A 20,094-nucleotide genomic window follows, 5' to 3' on the forward strand; every position below is an offset into this window, starting at 1 on the left:
TTGTCCCTAGAAGAGCATAGTGGGATGGGGCATGTGCCGTACAGAGCAGTGTCCGTCCGAGCATAAGTGACTACTTCGCCTTGCCACCGTGCCGGAGGCGGTCCTTCCTGCCCTCCCAGCCCTGCATCTTGCATTTGCACCTGTGCAACAGGTGTGCCTCCACCGCCCCCACTGCACCCGCTGGAGCCCAGGCTGTGCTGTCACCCCACCACCTGCCCTGGCCTGGTCCTTGCTCAGCTCGTAGGCGTTGCTGGGTACTGAAGGGCTCACGTTGCCACGAGCTTGACCACACGGGAGCCTCGTGATTCCACGGGGTCCTTGCCCCAAGATCGCCTGGGCTCAGACCTCACATCAGCAGTCCTGCTTCTGCTTTAAAGAGTGGCGCGATCGACCGTCACATTACTCAACATGCCCCCACCACCCGCCAGGGGCAGATCAAGTTGGAGGTGGGAAGAGAGAAAACACAGAGCATTACACAAACACGACAACGTCTGAGACCACTGAAATCCAAAAACTCGTTTCAAGGTAGATTAGGAAATTATAAAGATATCCAGGAGCACAGATTGGGAGCTCTGGCAACAAGTCACCATTTCCATTCCAGTCTGAACTGCCTGTGTTAGGCCAGTGGGTCCATGAACAATAGGTCGAACCACAGCTGGTATTTCCGCAAGGTCTAAGGGTGGCAGGAGACAGCGCCACAGAAGCAGAAAGAATTTCAAGTTTCTCTGCCATTATTGGTACTGAAGAGAGAAGTCTTGTGGGTTGGGACTCTGCCCAGGTTGCGACGGGAACTCCCACATTTGAGACTGCTCGTGGCCTCCACGCTCCCCTGCCCCCAAACAGTAAAACCGACCACTATCTGAAGTGTCCCGGCAGGTCAGTTTCTCAGGGAGACCTGGCCACTGAGCCAGCGGTACAGTGTCATTTTGAGGACCTTGATATGTAGATGCTATCTGCCTCTTTCTAAGTGCTGCCATTTACATCTTGAATGTCCCCCAAAGACCCATGTGTTAAGAAGCCTGGCCCCTAGGGTAGTGCCCCTGGGCAGTGGTGGAACCTTTAGGAGGTGGGACCTGGTGGGGAAGTTAGATTACTGGGGTGCCCTCAAAGGAGCTAATCCAACCCTGGCCCCTTTCTGTCTCTTGCTTCCCAGCTGCCGTGAGGGGAGCCGTGTCCTCTATTGCCTGTGGCCACCATGGTGTTCTGACTTGCCACAGGCCCAAAGTGGGGCCGAGCTGCCCTAGACTGACATTGCATGCCAAGATAAACCTTTCTACTTCTAGATTGATTGTCTCCGGTATTTGTCACATGATAGAAAGCTAACTCCACCAAGGCAGGATTCTAAGCAACTTCAAATATATCATGCATACACACATAGGGCCCGCTCCCACGCAGGCAGAGCTGTGGGCACGGCTTTGTTTCACTTTGTCTTTTACAGAGGATCAAGGAGAGGTGCACTGCATCCCTGTGGCTTCCAAAGCTCCTTCCCTCCTCCCCCCTGACTCTAGAGGCATTGTCTCGTTCCTCTCTGAGCCAGTACATCTGGTGTGCGGGATGGCGGTATGCTGGGCTGGCACCTCCAGTTGAGGTTCTCTGAGCCGGTACATCTGGTGTGCGGGATGGCAGCATGCTGGGCTGGCACCCCCAGTTGAGGTTCTCCGAGCCGGTACATCTGGTGTGCGGGATGGCGGCATGCTGGGCTGGCACCCCCAGTTGAGGTTTTCAATCCTGCCACTGCTCTGCTGCCTCCATGGTGGCCTCTGAAGCAACATGCGGAGCTGTGGGACTTGGTGCACATGCATGTCACCAAGCCTCTCAAGGCCAATTATGCTGTGATCGATTGCTGGCTCATTTCCCACCATCTAACGTCTTGGCCTTCTCCTTCCTTCCTTCCTGGGAATTCATCCAGGAAGACTGCAGACGTCACACTTACAGAGGTGATTCCCCAAATTGTCTTCCCACCCCTGAGCCGACCTTCCAGCTCAGTTCAGCTGGAGTTGCACCCTGCTGTGAAGTTTTCCCCGTGTAGAGGTCAGCAGTTCCTCCTGTGGCTTCTTAGTTCCTCTGTGGAGTTCTCATCCTGTTTATATTCATTTCCTTCCATTTAATGGTGGAGTAGAAAATGTGCTCACTCCTTGTCGTGCGGTTCCAGCCTGGCCTTCTCCCGTCCCTGCCTACCTCTTAAGGATTGTGTCCCGCCCTTCCTCACATGCTCTTGGATTTCTCTTAGCTCCCAACACTTACCATGCCCTCTGGCCTTCAGGTCTTCACAGTGCAGTTGTCCCTGCTGGGAGTGTTCTTTCCTGCTCTACCTCCTCGACAGACAGGTGCCTGCTCATCTTTCCAATCCATTCTGAAGTGTCCCCTCCCCTGCAAATTGTCCACCACCAGGCCTTTTCATGTGCCTGCTGGCTGTGCCATCACCTTACTCTCTGGGGACATTTCTTTGTGTTCTCTTAGCTTTTCTCAAGGCCTAATTCCATAAGAATGGGAGCCCCTTGAGGGTAGAGACCTTGTAGAGTCTGTCTCCAGTATATCCCTGAGACTGGGTAGATGCATGGATGAAAGATGAGTAGGCAGGCAAATGGAGTGATGATGAGTAGGTGGGTGGGTGGGGGGCTAGGTGGATGGATGGATGAATATGTGGGTGGGCAGAGAGATGGAGGGAGGGATAGAGGGATGAGGAGATGGTTAGAGGGATGGTTGGGCAGATGGAGGGACAGCAGAATGAGTGGATGGATGGATGGAGGGATAGAGGGATGAGGAGATGGTTAGAGGGATGGTTGGGCAGATGGAGGGACAGAGGAATGAATGGATGGATGGAGGGATAGAGGAATGAGTGGATGGAGAGGTAGATGGATAGAGGGATAGGTGGATAGATAGGTAGATGGGTGGAGGGACAGAAGGATAGGTGGATGGATGGAGGGATAGAAGAATGAGTGGATGGAGAGGTAGATGGATAGAGGGATAGGTGGATAGATAGGTAGATGGATGGAGGGACAGAGGGATGGGTGGATGGTTGGAGGAATAGAGGGATGGGTGGATGGATTGATGAGTAAATGGATGCAGTTTACCCACATACTTGGCCCGTTCTCCAATTTTTAGGCCTAGAGCCCCTGAAGCCATGGGAAAAGAATGCAGCCTGTGATTCTTAAAAGTCACAGAAAAACAAAATTTGCCACCTTAATCATTTTTAAACACCCAGTTCAACAGTGTTAAGTGTTCATGTTGTTGTACACCTAATCTCCAGATCTTCTTCATCTTGCAAAACTGAGACTTGGTACCTGGAAGACGCTGATTGCCCACCCCTCCCCTCAGCCCACTCTGCTTTCTGTCTCTCTGCATTTGACTGCCCTTGGGATGTCATATGCAGCTCCTCCTCGTGACTGGCACGGTCACTTGGCATAGTGTCCTCGGAGCCTGTCCACGTCGCGGCGTGTGTCAGAATTTTCTTCTTTTTTCAAGGCCGAATATATTCTGTTGAATGGACAGACCACGTTTTGTGGTCTGTTCATTCATGGGTGGACAGGCCAGATTGCTTCTCCCTCTTGGTTATTGGGAATATGGCTGCAGGGGATGTGTGTACAACCACCTCCTGGAGCTCGAGTCTTAATAAACACACCGTGGGAGAACTGTAGAGGATGGCTGGATTTTAAAGCCACTCAGCTCTACCCAGTGGCTGGTTGAGAGGAACCACTGGGACACTTGCTGGCCCAAGCCATGAATATAGCAAATTGTGGGGTTTAATATGAAGCACTGATCAGGAATCCGTACAGCCTGAAAATAGCCTGCTGACGACCATGTGGCCACATGGGCCTCCCGACCCGGACACTCCCAGTCCGGGCTTTGGCTGACCTGGGGAACATTTTTCTCATTCATATTCATCCAACTTGATTGAGAGAATATACAAATTTTTCTCCCGTGTGTCAGTATTTCCCAGCCTATAGAATGACTGTCCTGATATCAAAAGTATTTTCAGGGAATATATAATTTTTTTTTCTTTTCTTTTTTTTTTCTTCTTCTTCTTCTTGTTTTGGTTAGTTTGTTCATTTGTTCATTTGGCCAGGGATTAAACCCAGGGGCACTTAACCACTGAACCACGTCCCTAGCCCCTTTTTAAATTTTTTTATTTAGAGACAGGGTCTTGCTAAGTTGCTTAGGGCCTCACTAAGTTGCTGAGGCTGGCTTTGAACTAGAAATCCTCCTGCCTCAGCTTTCTGAGCTGCTGGGATTGCAGCCATGTGTAGAAGTTTGTATCCTGAAAAGCTCAATCAACTGTTGCACGGACATACCACAAGTTAGATTCTTTATCAAGTCTTCTATTGCCCACGGAAATCTTTGTTAATTTTATGTAGTCTCCAGAGTTTGGAAAGTGGAATTTTAAGAAATGGCCACAATGCGTCCTCACTGTTTCAGGCTCCCTGATGTTGATAGTGAGTGTAAGTGAGGCAAGACTGGACAGAACACCACACTTGTATCCCTATCACAGTTAAGCCACTGAACACCCAGACCCTGCCTAGGCGGTGTCTTGCGTTGAAAAACTCTGCCTTCCTGTTTTTCTGAGTAACATGAGGAAAGAGGACATACGTGTGGATGAGCACATTTCTATAAATATACTGCAGAGTCTACAGCGTGGCTGGTGGATGGAAGCCACCAACTTCAAGTGGAGTCCCAAGACGGCGTGATGGGTCACATAGAGCTGGCCATCTTTTGTACCCAATTTGTACCATTTTGTCTTCCATTTTCAGCCTTTTTAGTGTTACAAATTATGGCCAGAGATTCTTGCAAAAGGTAAATAAATCAAAACCTTCTGTTTTCCTCTGTGACAGTGAGTCACGACCAAGTTCCCTGCAGGAAAGGATGGCCGTGGGGGGTAGCGAGGAAATGTTTTTTCACTTCTCCTAAGAAATTGAATTTCATTATTGTATTTTATAAATATTTTCTCCTATGGCTCATAACCTGATTGCCGGCTTGTTGCTGGGGTCTCGCGAGGTAGGAGGGGCGGAGCTGGAGAGGCCTGTTTCTTCTCAGGTGTGCCTGTGGCCCCAAATGGAAACCAATCAAGGGGCGATTTATGTTCATTAACTGCTTGTCAAAACTGAAAAATTTTCTAATCAACAGCAATCTAGCTGCAGCCCCCTCGATGGCTGGGAGGGCCGCCTCTGCTTGGGCTATTTGCCTGTTACAACTCTAGGCTAAGAATCCGCTGATGATTACATTAGGCTAAGCTGCGAAGTAAATGAACCATGTCTTATTTAGGTGCCACTAGCTTCTGAGCAGTCCTGCCCCGCAGGGCACTTGATAGCGTTTTATGGCTTTAAAATTAGTGTAGCTTCCCATTTGCTGCAGGGTGCTGCATGTTATGCCTTTGAACTCCATAAGCAAAGGGAAGGGGCCTTTTGTTTCTACCCCTTAGTTTTTTCTCTTGCATTTTAGCAATTTTGTTTTGCATCTTTTCCAGACGGCTTTGTGCAATAAAAACGTCTGACTACTATATACATGCCTCCCCCACCAAAAAAAAAAAAAAGGAAGGGAAGAAAAAGTAGAAAATGTCACGGGTTTGCAGGGGAAGATGTTTTTTTCCCCTGTGCTGCAGAGTGAAGAATCGCTTTGAAAGTCACCCCCACTGGCTTACCAGGTCAGAATTGCTACCTCCAGTTGGGAATCACATCTTTAGCCCAGGAAATAGCCACGCAGAGTCAGGGGAAATATTTCAGTATCCCCATCACATGAGCAGTGAGAGCTAGCTTCAGCGAGGATCCTGGCACTCTTAAACTGTGTATCATCTCACTTAAACTGGCGTAGTCTCTGTTTCTAAAGACTTCGCCTTGGGGAGCCGGAATGGCAGAAGAGCATGCTTCAGGTGAGCCTCTGAGGAGGACCTGGGGCTGGGCCGGCCACCTGGCATCTCAGAGGCGTATGCCCTGACCAACCAAGCCTCTGAAGACCATCTTGGTTTACGAAGTCCAAGGATCATGGTCACCGGCGAGTGGACCACACTGCGTTGGAACTGGATCTGATGTGCGCTGCTGTGAAGTTCCTTGGGGGCCGCGGACGCGGGGAAGCAGTGACTCCCGTGAAAGCCACACAGCTGCACATCCAGGGAGGTGGCCTCGAAATGGAGCTGTGTGGAGATCTGAAAATGAGAAGCACTGAGAATTCACCATGGATGGGAAAAACTGCAGTGGGAGTTCTCAGTGCTGACGCAGGTCGCGTGGTGAGGACGAGCCATGGCGACTGCCCCCCTCCGAGGACAGATGCTTGTGCTCTGCCACCTTTGAAGTCCATGGCTTCTTTTAGTGCTGAATTTCCCAGCAGATTCGTCCCAGGAAACCTGAAGTTTTAAAGGCACACAGCCTGGTTTGGTACCACTGACGGCGAACATTTCCGTATAGCTCAGTTACCACGACCTGCCAAGGGTCCACCCTCCTCAGGCACGTTTGCATACTGAAACCCAGGGCCAGGGAGGAGTGGAAGTTCACTGTGCTGGAATCCACCCATGCCCGCTTCCTGAAGGGCTGGCCTTCCTCACACCCACCATATGCACGGGTCACGACTAGGTGATATTCAGTTCACCCTAGAATGAGAAAGGCCCTTCTCGCAGTGTGAAGCTCACCTTAGCCAGTCAGTCAGTCCAGTACAGTCCAGAGCAGAGGGTCTATCCTTCGTTGGGTCAGATTCTCTCCTATTTTGATTTGTGTTGTAATGACCTGTCTCTGGATGGGTGCTGGACTGGAGCTGGCTGGGTGTCAGCCACAGCAGCCTGGGTGCAGAGGTCTGCCCCAGCCGCGGTGGGGAGCTCACCATTGCACAGGGTGTGTGCGCCACAGGGCCCCTGATGCTTCGCCTGCCTCCCCTCTTACCACGTGACATAATCACTCGACTCAGTGAAGCACTAACAGTCTCCTAACCATTGCCTCTGCCTCGGTTCCGGGCACAGGACACCTGCTCTGCCATGGCCACAGGTAATGCTCACTGGCCCTGACGAGTCCGGGTCTTCACCAGGGCAGTTTGGAAACTGAAGCACTGAAATTCTGTTGGCCGTCTTGGGAAACAAAATTATTTCTCATAGAATTTTGTCACTTTGAAGCCACCTCCTACCTTGCTATTGTGGCCAGGATCCTTTGGAGAGAAGGAGAAATTGTCTTTTTTGAGTTATATGATCTGAAAGGATGTGGCCAGAAGATTCTTCCAGTTTTACAGTATTTTCATGGTATTTTTAGGAGTGTGACTATGTATGAGGCTATTGTTTATTATTCATACATGTGGGACTGAACATTTGCTTGATCTCTTTGAATGGATGGCACTATATATGTCTTTATGGATTAGTTTCCTTTGAAAATAATGTTAAATGGAGTTCGAGAATAGCAGTGCATCTAACAATGGTTTCTCTTACATAGGTTTTTTTTTTTTTTTTTTAGCCCAGAAGTAAGTCTTTAAAAATAGAACTTAATGAACTACTGCTTCCTTTCTGAGCCCGGACATTCATAAAGTGTAGTGAAAACAGGAAGAATTGAGTCGCTTTTCTTCATCCAGGAGAAGACAGACAAATGTGGAGCACATGTCCACCATCTGCAGTGTCCAGCTCCAGTGTTCTTCCCTGGTCACACACAGCCTCCACAGGCTTTCACACATGACCCTAGACCTGAGGTCCTCAAACTGGGCTCAGGACCTGCTCCCCTCCTTTAAAATCACGGAGAGACCCCAAAGAGCTTTGTTCATGTGCATTTTGTCTATTGATAGTTCTCATGGTAGAAATTAAACTGAGAAAATTTCAAAATATTGCATAAATCGCATAATATTATTTATTGCATAAATAAACCACACATTGCATGTTAATGTAAATAATATTCTTATAAAGAATATTTTTATCAAAAAGATCACTTGAACAGTAGTGTTGATATATACTTTTCCAAATCTCTTTGATACCTGGCTTAGGCCGAGAGCCAGATTCTCATACCTGCATCAATCAGTCTCTCTCGATGTGCTGTTCCGGTTCCCTTATGTGAAGGACATCTGTCCTTACACAGATGTGTTGTAGAAGTATTTTAATAGACACTTCAGATGATCTTGGGTACTCCCCTTGCATGCTGCTTCATGGCTCAGCAGGAGTCTTAAAACTTAGTACCACAGTGCAGGATCTGAAACCCTATCAGTAAATTTTTCCTTCTGTGCCGCTTCTTTGTCCTTTAATTTTTTGTGTGTGTTATATCCATGCATGCGACATTCTGCATTGGTCATTTCAAACAAAATTATACTTTAGAAATGAAATGTGCCTCTTTCCAGATGTTGACACTTTTCATCCTCTAATATCCAGACATAACATTCATTAATTTCACCACAAATCCTGTCAGGAAAGTGGGAAGGTGGCAAGCTCATTCTGAGAGATGCACGTTTTAGATCCTCATTTTTGCTGGAGAGTTCAGGCTTCATCACTGGCCACTAGCACTGTCAACTGTTTTCTATGAAGGGCTCACTTGGTTAGTTTTTCTAGAAAATACCTACCAGTTACAAGACTGACAAACTATAATTAGTCTGTATGGGGCAAAAATCATTCTTTCAGGTTAAAATTTTGTTCCACCACAAAAAATGGCTAGTTCAGCTGGCAACTCCAAAGGACTTCAGTGTGCTGCCCGAGAGACACCCGCCGTCTTCAGTCCCCTGGTCTTCACACACACCTCCCATGTCAGCACTCAGAGGACTAAGAACACATGTGCTCCGGGGCTGACATCTGACAAATAAGGAGCTTCTTTTTGTTCACTAGGGACATTTTTAAGTGAGAGTGTTTCTGTTTGTTTCCTTAGCAGGACAGTGAGTAGTACTGTGCCCTCCAGTACAGCGTGGGCCCCTCAATTCACGTGCAGGTACCAGAGCTCTTACACTTCTGCACCATCAGAACAGACTTCTGCACAGTGATTCAAAGGCAATGATGCCTAGGATTGTTTTGAAAATTTTACTGAACTCCCAAGTCCCCTGATAGGCCGTCAAGGGTCACATTTTAAGGATTGCTAAGCTAAGTTACGAAACAGTTCAGTTGGCTATGTTAAAAAAGATGGGTTTTAGCATGTCTGAAGAGTTATCTAACCTAAAGTATCATATGTCACCATAAAATGCTAATTTTAGCTGGATCCAGAGTGCGCACCTGTAATCCCAGCAGCTGGTGAGGCTGAGGAGGGGGAATCACAAGTTCAAGGCAGTTTCAGTAACTTAATGAAACCCCCCTCAGCAATTTAGTGAGACCCTGTCTCAAAATAAAAAATGAGAAGGAGTAAGGGTTAAGTGGTGAGGTGCCCTGGGTTCAATTCCCAGTACCAAAAAAAAAAAAGACTAAATTTATGAATACGTGTATCGTTAGAAACCAGAACATAGTGGGGAAACTTGAACCAAAATTTGCATTATTTTGTCCATCATCTTGTGATGATAAGAGTTTTAATTCTTCTAAAAAGCATACATAAAAATGGTGTATGTGGATTGCCTTGTCTGTGTTTGTAGCAGGTACAATTTAAGCGGTGAGATTTCCAGCGCCTTGTGCATTTTTCTGAAGGTCTAGTTTCAAGATGCCAGTCAGATGGTTTATGCATTTCGGTTTAGCTTCAAGATTTTGCTGACTGCTTTTGGTACCTCTATGAATACATCAGCAAACCATCCTTCTCCAGACAGCCAGAGGTAACCTCCGGATCTGAGGCAGTGAGAATCAATATACTAAGAGTATTTTTAGGGACTGTTGATGGATTGCTGTATTTTGAGCTTAACTCAAGTGCCAGATGCCCCAGAGCTGACGAAGATGAACTCCCCATTTACTGAGAACTGAATAGACCATCATGCTGGCAGGGCTCCGGGACTGCCGGTGGTGGTGGGTAGCTGGGCAGAGTCTCCTGTGTCTCTGGTGGTCTCGTTAACGCATGTCAATGAGGACCGCGCACCGCTCCGCTCGCCGGGGCACCCTGTTACCCAGTGGATAACCTCCCAGTCCTGGGAGCGCGTAACTGTGAATTTTTAGGACAACACTGTACAGCTGCAAGTCAATTAATTCTCTGTATCAGGAGTGATCTGGTACACCGGGGCGCTAATGGCTCCACATCCTTCTCCTACGGCAGCTCCGCAGAAGGCGGGAGCCACGTTAAGCTGTGCTTCTGTCAGCAAGCTGAAAGCTCCGGGTCTCTGACATGGCTCTCAATTGCTAGCAGGTTTCTCTCATTGCACCTCATTTGCATCTGGGACATCAATTAGCATGTTTGTTGAGGCTAATTGAATGAAACTCAATCATAGCTCTTAATTGCTTGACTATGTGAAAAGAAATCACATTAATGCAGCTAATTAAGTGTACGGCAATAGATGCAACATAATTAGGAGCGAAATGTAAAAAACAAGGGATGGCAAAGGTGCGGGGGCAGGGTGCAGGGGACGGCAGGCTCCATCGCGGAGCTGTTGGCACGCGCAGAACGGGTCCCTTTGCTCAGGCGCCTGCTTGGAAAAAATAATCCGCATGATGAGCATGGACAACTTGAGAAGAAAAATGCAAATAGGTTTGCAATTACTACTTTTTCAAGCTGTTGAGGGGCAGGAGATGGCACCTCTGGGGGGCCTGGCTCTTGAGTGGGCCCCAGGGACTTGTTAAGTGCTGTTTAAAAGTACTTGGCTTTGAATTACCCTCATGCCTTGTTAAAGGGATTTTTCCTCTTTTATCTTCGATCAGCATTTTCTACAACGAACAGGGTTAGTTGTACAGGGTAGTATCTATAACATTTGCATATCAAAATCAAGCTTGCTGCCTTTATTTTACCCGGCGAGGTCCCTACCCCAGACCCACGAAGGCTGTGCGCCTCCTGCTTCTGAGGATGCCACATCGTTCAGGGGCCACAGCGCCTGCTCCTCAGGTGCCAGGCTGGGGAAGGATGAAAAGGTCGAGTTCTCTCAAAAGTAGGAAACTCAGTGCAGTTTCTCTTGGGAGACTCTAGATGCCACAGACACCCGTGTCCTTGCATTCCACCTGTTTGTGAAGCACCAGGTCGGGGGATTTTGGGGGAACTGTACTTTGTAAACATCTAGCATTTTTGTAAGTGGCTTGAAATAAAGGAGTTGTCAAATTGATATTCTGAGATTCTAGAGCCAGTCCTTCTGAAGTTTCAGCGCCTAACTCAGGCAAGAAAACAGACCCCAGCCCATGCTGAGCTGAAGATGAATGTCTTCCCTTGCCACGTTCAGATCCAAAGAGCAGACACTCGGTACATTTCTATAATAATTTTAAATAAAATATCCTGGTTATTGTATGTTAAAACATGCCTATTAAAAGGACCCACGCTGAGGCTTAGTCGCTCTCTGATTAGCCTCATTTTAGAGCTCATAAGCAATAAATGCTCAATTACACTCCTGTTATTGTATTTTAATTTGTTAAGAATTGGCATTAAAGGAGAAAGTTATAGCAAGTTGGTGTTTTTAAAGGAGTAACTACGCAAGAAGGAGTTCGTCATTTACAAGCATTAACTTTGGTTTTGAAACTTGGAGTTGCACATTTTGGGCAGATATTAATGGAAGTCAGTTAAGATGCGGGGAACAACCTTTCTTTTAATGACCCACGCCAGCCAAGGCTGGCTCTCCTCCGACCTGGTTTCCTTGGCCGTCCTCCATGCTGAGCTCGGTCACGAGGGCCCTGCCTTTCTCCCAGCCTACCTCAGCTCTCAGTCTGATTGCACAGTAGTAGTTTTTCTTTCTCCCGGTCTTTCCACACCCTTTCCTGACCACATCTTCTTTCATGGTGGGTTGTTTTGGGGAGTCGGGCCTCGTGTCGTTGATGGGGGTTCTTCTCTCGGGGCCCGCACGGGAGTTCCTGGCCTGGAGACAACCTTCTGCTTCCCCTCCCCGCAGCTCACCTCTCCAGGGTGGCAGTGGCTGTCCCCTGCTGACCTGCCCTGAGGACTCAGGTGACTCAGCCAGCACCTCTGGTACTCGCCCCCCCCACCCCGGGCTGGTGTCCGGGGTGCACCCAGCACCTTCTCTCTGGGTGGCTGACCCTCTGCTGAGGAACACCCAACAGCATGGAGGTGGCTTCTGATCCCTCTCCAGTGTCCACAGTCACCGTTCATCCTCCCGTTTCTGACCTCAGTTTCGGAGCTTTTGTCCCATTCCAAGAGTTGGCCATTTGCGGTCTGTCCTTGGGAAGCCACCAGGGCCCTGCAGGTCTTCTCCTGCAGCCGGTGCCTGAGCACCTGCAGGGGTCTGAATCTCCCCTCTGCACATCTCCCCTCGCCTACCCAATTCCCACCCTCCTCCTCAGGGGGAATCCCTGCATTGTTTCCCTGGAGTCCGCTCTGGCCTCCCCAGCCAAGTGCCTGGTTTGTAGAGAGGTCTGCACTGGTGACTCCCCAGCCTCCCCTCCCGCCGTTGGGTGATGAGAGGGCAGCTCTGCTTACCTGCATCCCATGCTCACATGCCTGTCCCCAAACTGGAGTCTTGGCCTCTTGGTCCTGTCACACCATCCCTTCGATTTGCAAATGTCCTGCATGTCGACAAACTAAAGGCTCCCTCCAGCCCTCCACCTACCGATCATCAACGTCGTTCTGCGCCCAGTTAGAAGATCACCGGCCTCCTTCCCAGAAGCCAAGGAGCCTTCTTTGGGTCCCCCAACCTCGCTCTGTCTCTCCTTATTCCCTTTGACTGGCATTGCTCATCCTGCAAGCTGAGGCCTCCTCCCCGGCGCTCTGCTGGTACCTGGTTTTCCTCTGCCTAGGTCAGTCACATGGTGTGCAGTTACAGGCATCAGCTCACTTCCCAACCCGCCTGGTCCCTTGCAGCCAGCAGGCAGGATTGGCTGGCAGTTCTAAAGTCACACTGACCTGACCTCAGTCACAGATAATAAATACAAATCTCTGAGATTTAGAACCTAAAAGGAATCCTCCAAGAACCTGCCAAAGAAAAAGATATGTTTATTCCTACTTCCTGCTTATTCTTAAACACTTGAAATATCATTTATCTGAGGGTGATTTAGGCTATTATCATTTCATAATTCATGATTCAGTTAATGTGTCCAGAGTGCTTAAAATACCCTGTCTACCAAGAGATTCATTCCCATATCAAAAATAATAACAATAGTGCATAAAAGGGTCGGTAACTCCTGGCTCACCAACAGACCTGCACCCTGCCTCTCAATTTCTGTTACAGTTAGCGTTTCCTTACTTTGACAAAATATACCTGAGATGGCCGACTTACAAGAAGTGAAGGTGTATTCTGGCTCATGGCTTCAGAGGCTTGGCCCGTGGTTGCTTAACCTATTGCTTCAGGCCTGTAGCAGCCTAGCACATCATGGCCTGAACGTGTGGCAGAGGAGGCCTGCTCACCTCATGGAAGCACAGAGCAAGACAGGAAGGGTCCCACCATCCCCTCTTGAGGACACACCCCCAGTGACCTAACTGGTTCCCACTAGGCCCTGCCTCCTAAAGGTTCCCCACCTCCCAGTAGCACCACAGGCTGAGGACCAACCTTTTTGACAGGTGGGTCTTGGGGGACAGTTATCCAAACCACAGTGATTGCCTTTTTACCTTCTGCCTCCCCCCCCCCCGTTACCCAGCTCTCCAGTGCTTTGCTACAAGGTGATGTGTTAAGTGACTGTACAGAGAGCTCCCCTGCCTACCTAGGACTCTCACCTCCCCTGTACAGAGAGCAAAAACCTCTTAGAGTATGGCAGGTGAACGTCTTGGAGAAGCACAGTACGCAGGGACCAAGTGATCCACATGCTTGCGAACATCAGATTCCTTCCGCCCGTCCATGACACACCAGTCTCTTTCAACACCATGCCGCCCTCCCTTCAGACATCTCCCCGCCCTCGGCTGAGCCTTCAGCTCTGCACACAGCTTTCCTGGCTTCCCACCACACAGCCAGTCTTACCTAGAAGTTCAATGGTATTCTCAGCTGAGACAAGGATCAGGAAATACAGTCACATGCCACAGAATATTGCCTAGAATTTATAGGGTGATTCCAGGTCCCTAATGTGCCATCTAATAAGAGTTTTAAAATTAGGAGTTTGTGTGTATACTTGACCTCCAACATGAGGGAAGCGTCTCCTAGGTCACTCTGTGTTTCTGGTCCTGGGTGAGCTCAGGACACAGATGCAAACTTGGGTGGAAAGGCCGTAGTGGTGCACCTACTCCAGACAAATGAGAGCCAATGATTTTGAAGGTCTTTCCACAGGGCAAGGGTGGTGGGATTACAGCTGCTGACGTCTGATAGAACCGCGCGTCCTAGATTGTAGAGGTCCTCCTTTTAATCTCTCTTGGGTGTTTAACGTTTTGAACAGGATTACATGCAGAATGTTCACGGTAAAGAGATCGATCTTCTGAGGACCACCGTGAAAGTCCCAGGGAAGAGGCCACCCCGAGCCACGTCGGCCTGCGCACCCATCTCCAGCCCTAAAACCAACGGCCTGTCCAAGGACATGAGCAGTTTACACATCTCACCAAATTCAGGTAAGCTGACCACAGACACCCGGAGGGATCGAGTGTGGCAGCAGTGACAGATGGCGCGACTGGTGGACGGGCTCGGGCTTCCTCGGCCAGTGGAGACGTTCGGTGTGGGTAAAGGTCTGCTCCCTTCCTCTGCGCCTCTGGGCTCTCCGCTGAGCAAACCAGGCTCCCGGACCTGCCCTGGGCTGGAGGTTGAAAGCTGAGTTTTAAACAGGAAATGGCTACTTATGGGCTTTCCTTCAAAGAAACAGAACTGATTGACAAGGTATCAAGAATTAATAAGTCTGGTGACAATATGTACAAAAGTAGAAAAACTTTTTGGAGCAAAGTTGAAAGGAAACACTTGGCCTGTGGAATTCAACACCCCGGGCTTAGTTTTAACTACCATTTGTCGTCCTCTAATGCAACGTTAGTTCCCTATTCTCTTTTAAAAGGGATCATTCCTTGTTCACTCGGGATCACAGAGAGTCAGTGTTCTCTCAGAATTCAGTGTGTTCAGCTGCTCCTGGCCACGGCGAGCAGGTGCAAGCCCCTGTGTCCTCGTCCATTTCACTTAGGAATCTGTGCGAATGATCACAGGGCGGCGGTGACCTCCCATGACTGCTTATCAGAGGAGGGGCAAGGGGACACACTCAGGCTCCGTCAGCATGTGGCGTATTTCACCGTTTCCTCCAGCAAGAGTCCCTTTCTTCCCTCTGCCTTCAGCCAGTCTTCCCCGACACACTCCTCTCCGCAGCAGTTTCTAGCATGTGTTTGGCTCCATGAAGATGCTGCATCTCCCCTTCTTAAAGGCCAGGCACTTTTAGGGAGGATGGTGCTGACCACACAATGGCGCAGACGACCTTGGTGTTGAAAGGGGTGGTCGGCAAGAATCAGGCTTTGCGGGTAGCCTGCACAGTCCCAGGTGGCAATGGGCGGTCACTGAGCGGGTTCTTCACCGCCACCTTAGGCTGCTCTCGCCTGGTCTCCCAGGGGGCAGAGAGCCCTGCCAGGCAGGCAGCACCCATGGAAGGGCGGGGCAAAGGCACAGCGGGTGGATGCTGTTGCTACGCATCAGACTGAGAGCCGTCTTCCTTCCAGAAAGACCAGGAGGTGGTTCCTCGTGGCCTCCTGTGGCCTGCCGACCTTTCTCCTGAAATGTCCTTGAGAGTTCCCTTTTTGGGGTGATGTGTGACTGGGTGGAAAGCATTGTGCTGGGAACTCTGGGCCACGGGGGAATCCTGGCCCCGGTTCGCCTCTCTTCTGACCACGTCACGTCTATTTGTGCATTTATTCAAGTCAACAAATGTCAATCGAGTTTCCTATTAAAAAAAAATTATGGAAAGTTTTCTGACAAAATCCAGAATCACCTGCTAGACAAATGGGGATCTGTAATGTGTTTTGTTTATTCTTAATGAGCAAAACTTGCATGTGTTTGTGACGTGCAGAAGGTGTTTGGAAGTGTGTGTACATCGCAGGTGGCCAAATGGAGCCAGTGTGTCCCTGCCACTGTCCTACGCCCCAGGGACACAGGTCTCACCTTCCTGTGGGGGAGAGAGCCAGGAAGGACAGGGGCAGGCCCATGGGGGGCGCCCAGGGAGTGGAAGGACACCACGGAGGTGGGCTCAGGCCTCCAGCACAGGGACAGCTGTGCTGAGGGGGAAACAGGCAGGAATCTTCTGGTGTACAGGATGAGGGAGCAGCCCTGAGGAGTGGTGTGGAGCGGGTAAGATGGGGACCTCGAGCGTCTGTCTTGAGACTGAAGGTCCCTGGTGCCGAAATCCACTCGTCCTAAGGAAAATTAAGTGTTTTCATTATAAACAAAAATGTGAACGGCCACATACACCATTCCACCTCCATGGCATGGGTTACGTCATGGATTCTTCCTTTACTGGTGGGAGATGTTTCCAGAAGGCATTTCCAAGGCCCAGTCTCACTCTCAGTGAGACCCTTGGTGTCGACAAGTGAGAGGGTTTGGGCAGAGTGAAGGTGGCTTCCCCGTGGCCACACCCTCAGCTTGGGGCAGCATCAGCCCTTGGGGGAGGCAGGGACTCCATTAAAACGTTGAAGGATTTTAATTCATATCAACCTCCTAAACTGAACGTGAATCTGCAAAATGATACCTTCTTTCTTGCTGAAGAAATCAAAGCATTGACAATCTGAGTTTTCATACTTTAAATTGCTCTTGAAAAATGAGTTTCCTGTGTCTAAAATCATTCCTAACATGCTCAGATGGAACCTGGGGTACAGCTCTGCCGTGCTGAGGGGGTGCGGCTCTCCACCGAGCACAGCCTCGCTTCCCCTGGAGCCCTGGGCCACCCTGTCCCTTCGCTCTCCACTCCTGGAATGCTGCTCTTGGCTCCTTGGGAGTTCTGGGTCAGCTGGAGCAGCCGGTCGGCCTTGGTGCTTCCTGCACTTGTGGGATTCACTGTCTGATCTCAGTGTTGCTGGCCTGGGTCAGCGTCCCCTGCCTTCCCTTCTCGGGATGGCTGCCCCCCCAGGGGCCTGACATGTGCCTGGACCTGCATTTTTGTGCCTGCAGCCTGTTATTGCTGGAGAGCAAATCATGAGCCGAGTGCCGGCCAGTGGGCAGCACCGCCCAAGCGTCCACGTCTCCGGAAGGCGTGGGTTTGGGCCTGCCCGTCGTTGGGCCAGCCGATCCTCCCCACCAACTGGGTGGTGCTCCTGTGGCTTCATTCTTACTCTATGCTGATTGATCAGAGTACCTCCTGCTTTGTCTGGATTTCTTCGGTGGGAGTGAGACTGAGCCTCTCGCATGTTCCTTGGCCACCATGTCTCCTGCAGTCATTCAGATGGATCCTTTGCCATTTCTTCACTAGGCACTTGCCTTTTTCTTATTGATATGTAAGGCTTCTTCTTATACTTAGGATATTAATGTTTTATATTATATTTTTCAGAGTTTTCCAGTTTATTATCTGCTTTTTAAATCTTATGGTCTTATTTCTATATAGAAATTTTCCCTTTTTTTCATTATATAGTCAAATCATATGTCTTATACTTCTAGGGTTTCTGTTTTAAACTGTATAGAAAACTTCAGTAAATCTGAAATCATCTGTTTATATATGTGTATAACCACATTTACAGCTTTCTTATTGTTTCTTTTTCCCTTTTTACAAAATATAACTAACCTCCTATCCTCCTTTGACCCGTCTGAATCCATTGTGTGAGACAGGAAGTAGCAGCAGGCTGCCAGTTGCCCCTGCTCTCTCTGCTGAGTGTCGTCCTCCGTGAGGCTGCATGTCCTTATTGTGCAGCTGAGCTTTTCCTCATACCCACTGTTTCTGGCCCCTCAAATCCGTTCCACTGACCCACTGTGGCTGGTCCTCTTGCCTTGGCTAGACTGGCTAAATTGGCCATGTTATCTTGGTTTGGTGGCTCCGTTCCTAGCTGGCAGGGTGACAACTTTTCCTTTACCCCCTAGTTTTTCTTGGCTTCTGTTACCTGTTTGTTTATTTATTTTTTAAATGAACTTCAAAGTAACTTGACACCTCCCTCCCGCCACCACATCACCCATCCCAATCCTAGCTGGCATTGCCATTCAGCTGTCAGTTAGGTGTGAGGGACATCATCTTCACTGTGCTGTTTCTTGTTGTGGAACACAGTTCTTTCCCAGTCCATTCAGGTTTACTTTATACTCCCCAATGAAGTCTGGTGTTTTCCTTCACTTAGATCTGGTCTGGGTCTTGTTAATCCATTCACTTCTGATGCATTGTGAGGGAGGCCCATTATATCATCTAACTGGTCAGATATAAGGGAGCTGCTCGTTTTTGCATTTTGTGAATCTAGGCACTTCATTGAACTCCCATTAGTTGGAATATCTATTTGGATGCTTCTCTTAGTTTTGCAGAATAGTTACATTTCAATGAAGCATCCCCAGTTCAGATGTGACAGTGCCTGACTATATCAGTGTCGACCCCAAGTTCTACCAACCCACTTAATGATCTAGATACCGTTTTGCTTGGCCTCCTGTGCCTTTGATTTTCCATTACTATTGAGTCTGCTGCATGGCCAACCCTCATTAATGCTCTGGACATTGCAGGGAGGGGGCAGGACCAGACTGCCCCTCTGGGAGCCTATCACCCCAGCAGGGGTGGCAGAGTCAGAAGAGAAGCACATGGGTGAGATGGAGAGAGCTGGCAGTGCCGTGGCGGTTAGATAGAATGCTGCTGCCGGGGAGAGTTGTCCATTATTCCTGATACCTTGAGAAGTAGTTGGCTAGCTTTAAAATAGTGACCGCATTTCACACATTGAAATGTGGGAAAAGGGGTGCTCTTCCTTTCGGTTTTTGCCAGGGCTTGGGAAGAAGTGGGAAGAAACTCACTGTCAAAACAGCTAGCTTAGGTGCTAATACCTGAGCCTGGCGCTCTCTTTGTGGCCCAGCTGCAGTGAAGCAGGGAGTCCCTAACGCTGTGTGGCAGGAGTGGAGTACAGGACTGGGCTGTGACCCCAGAGCCTGGAGATGATCTCAGGAAGAGCCAGCCAGTGTCCCTGCCCCAGCCCCACAGAGAGAGCAGCATCTTCACTGAGAATAACCCCTGGGGAGAGTAGCATCTCTGGCCAGGGCTAGTGCTTGAAAAGCGGGGAAACAGACTTCTATACAATGGCCAAGAAAAATAGGTAACTGGCAAGGCAAGGCAGCTCTGCCCAGAGACCACACAGTTGTCTAAGCTGAAACCCACCAGCCCTGTGTGCCACACACCTGCTCGGAGCCCGCAGCCAGCCGTCACCTTCAGGAGCAAGTTGCTCGAGGCTCTAGAGAAATCTGTCGCCTCAGCTGCCTGATTTTATTCATGCATGTGAGTGGGCCATCACAACGTCCCCAGGAGGACAAGAGGAATGTGCAAGACCAAAGGACAGCTGATCCTGGAAGGCAGAAGGCGAGACCTGGGAAGTAAATATAAAAGGAAATCATCATTACTGTCATCAGAAAGATCTAAGCGGTTGGTCACGTACACGTACCCTATGTCACTGCATAATTTGTCGCAGACTTTATACCAGATATTTTTGCAACAAAGTAGGGTGCAACAATTATGTGAAGTTATTTTTTTTAATTGTGCTAGTATTACTTTAAAACCACTTATTACCAAACTGTTTTTAGTGCAAGATTAGGATGAGGCTGGAGGTATAGCTCTGTTGGTAGAGAGCTTGCCTTGCATGCACAAGGCCCTGGGTTCAATCCCAGAACCACCAAAAAAAAAAAAAAAAAAAATTAAGATGCACAGAATATATGTTAAAAATGAATAATCCAAGTCAGTGGCACATCATTTCTTCATGACAGTTTAGCGAACATTTTCCAGCCTGAAAAACCAAGTTAACACCTTGGTTGTCATTGATTTGGTCATTATAGTTGAAATGCAGCCCTTGAGAAAATTGACTGTGGTGTTGTGAAGTATGGATTTACAAAACTGAATCTTCTGGGCCCTAAGATTCTGCACCACTGTCATGGGTTTTGTTATCTGAGGTGCTATCCTGAGCCACCCTTCTCCTGACAGCACTGCAGCCCTCTGAGCAGACCCTTCGAGGTGATTTAGAAATGCAACACAGTGCGCACATGCTGAGAATCCCAGGCCGCAGCTCACAGCGGGCCAGGAGACAGATGCACACCCAGCACCTCTGACGAGCACGGTGCTGCCCTGCT

At 49.0% G+C, this 20,094-nt stretch overlaps 1 protein-coding gene across 11 annotated transcripts in view; it reads left to right on the forward strand.

Annotated features, from left to right (window-relative positions):
* The window catches only part of AGAP1 (ArfGAP with GTPase domain, ankyrin repeat and PH domain 1), a 479,134-nt gene that overhangs the window by 299,834 nt on the left and 159,206 nt on the right, over positions 1-20,094 (forward strand). For all 11 annotated transcript variants that reach the window (XM_079132266.1, XM_079132265.1, XM_079132259.1 and 8 more), the window contains one exon: positions 14,291-14,459. In XM_079132266.1, the coding sequence (XP_078988392.1) occupies positions 14,291-14,459 (169 nt within the window). The remainder of the gene's footprint in view (positions 1-14,290; positions 14,460-20,094) is intronic.

This window comes from Sciurus vulgaris (genome assembly GCF_902686455.1).
Source record: "Sciurus vulgaris genome assembly, chromosome: 3".
Taxonomy (NCBI): Eukaryota; Metazoa; Chordata; class Mammalia; order Rodentia; family Sciuridae; genus Sciurus; species Sciurus vulgaris.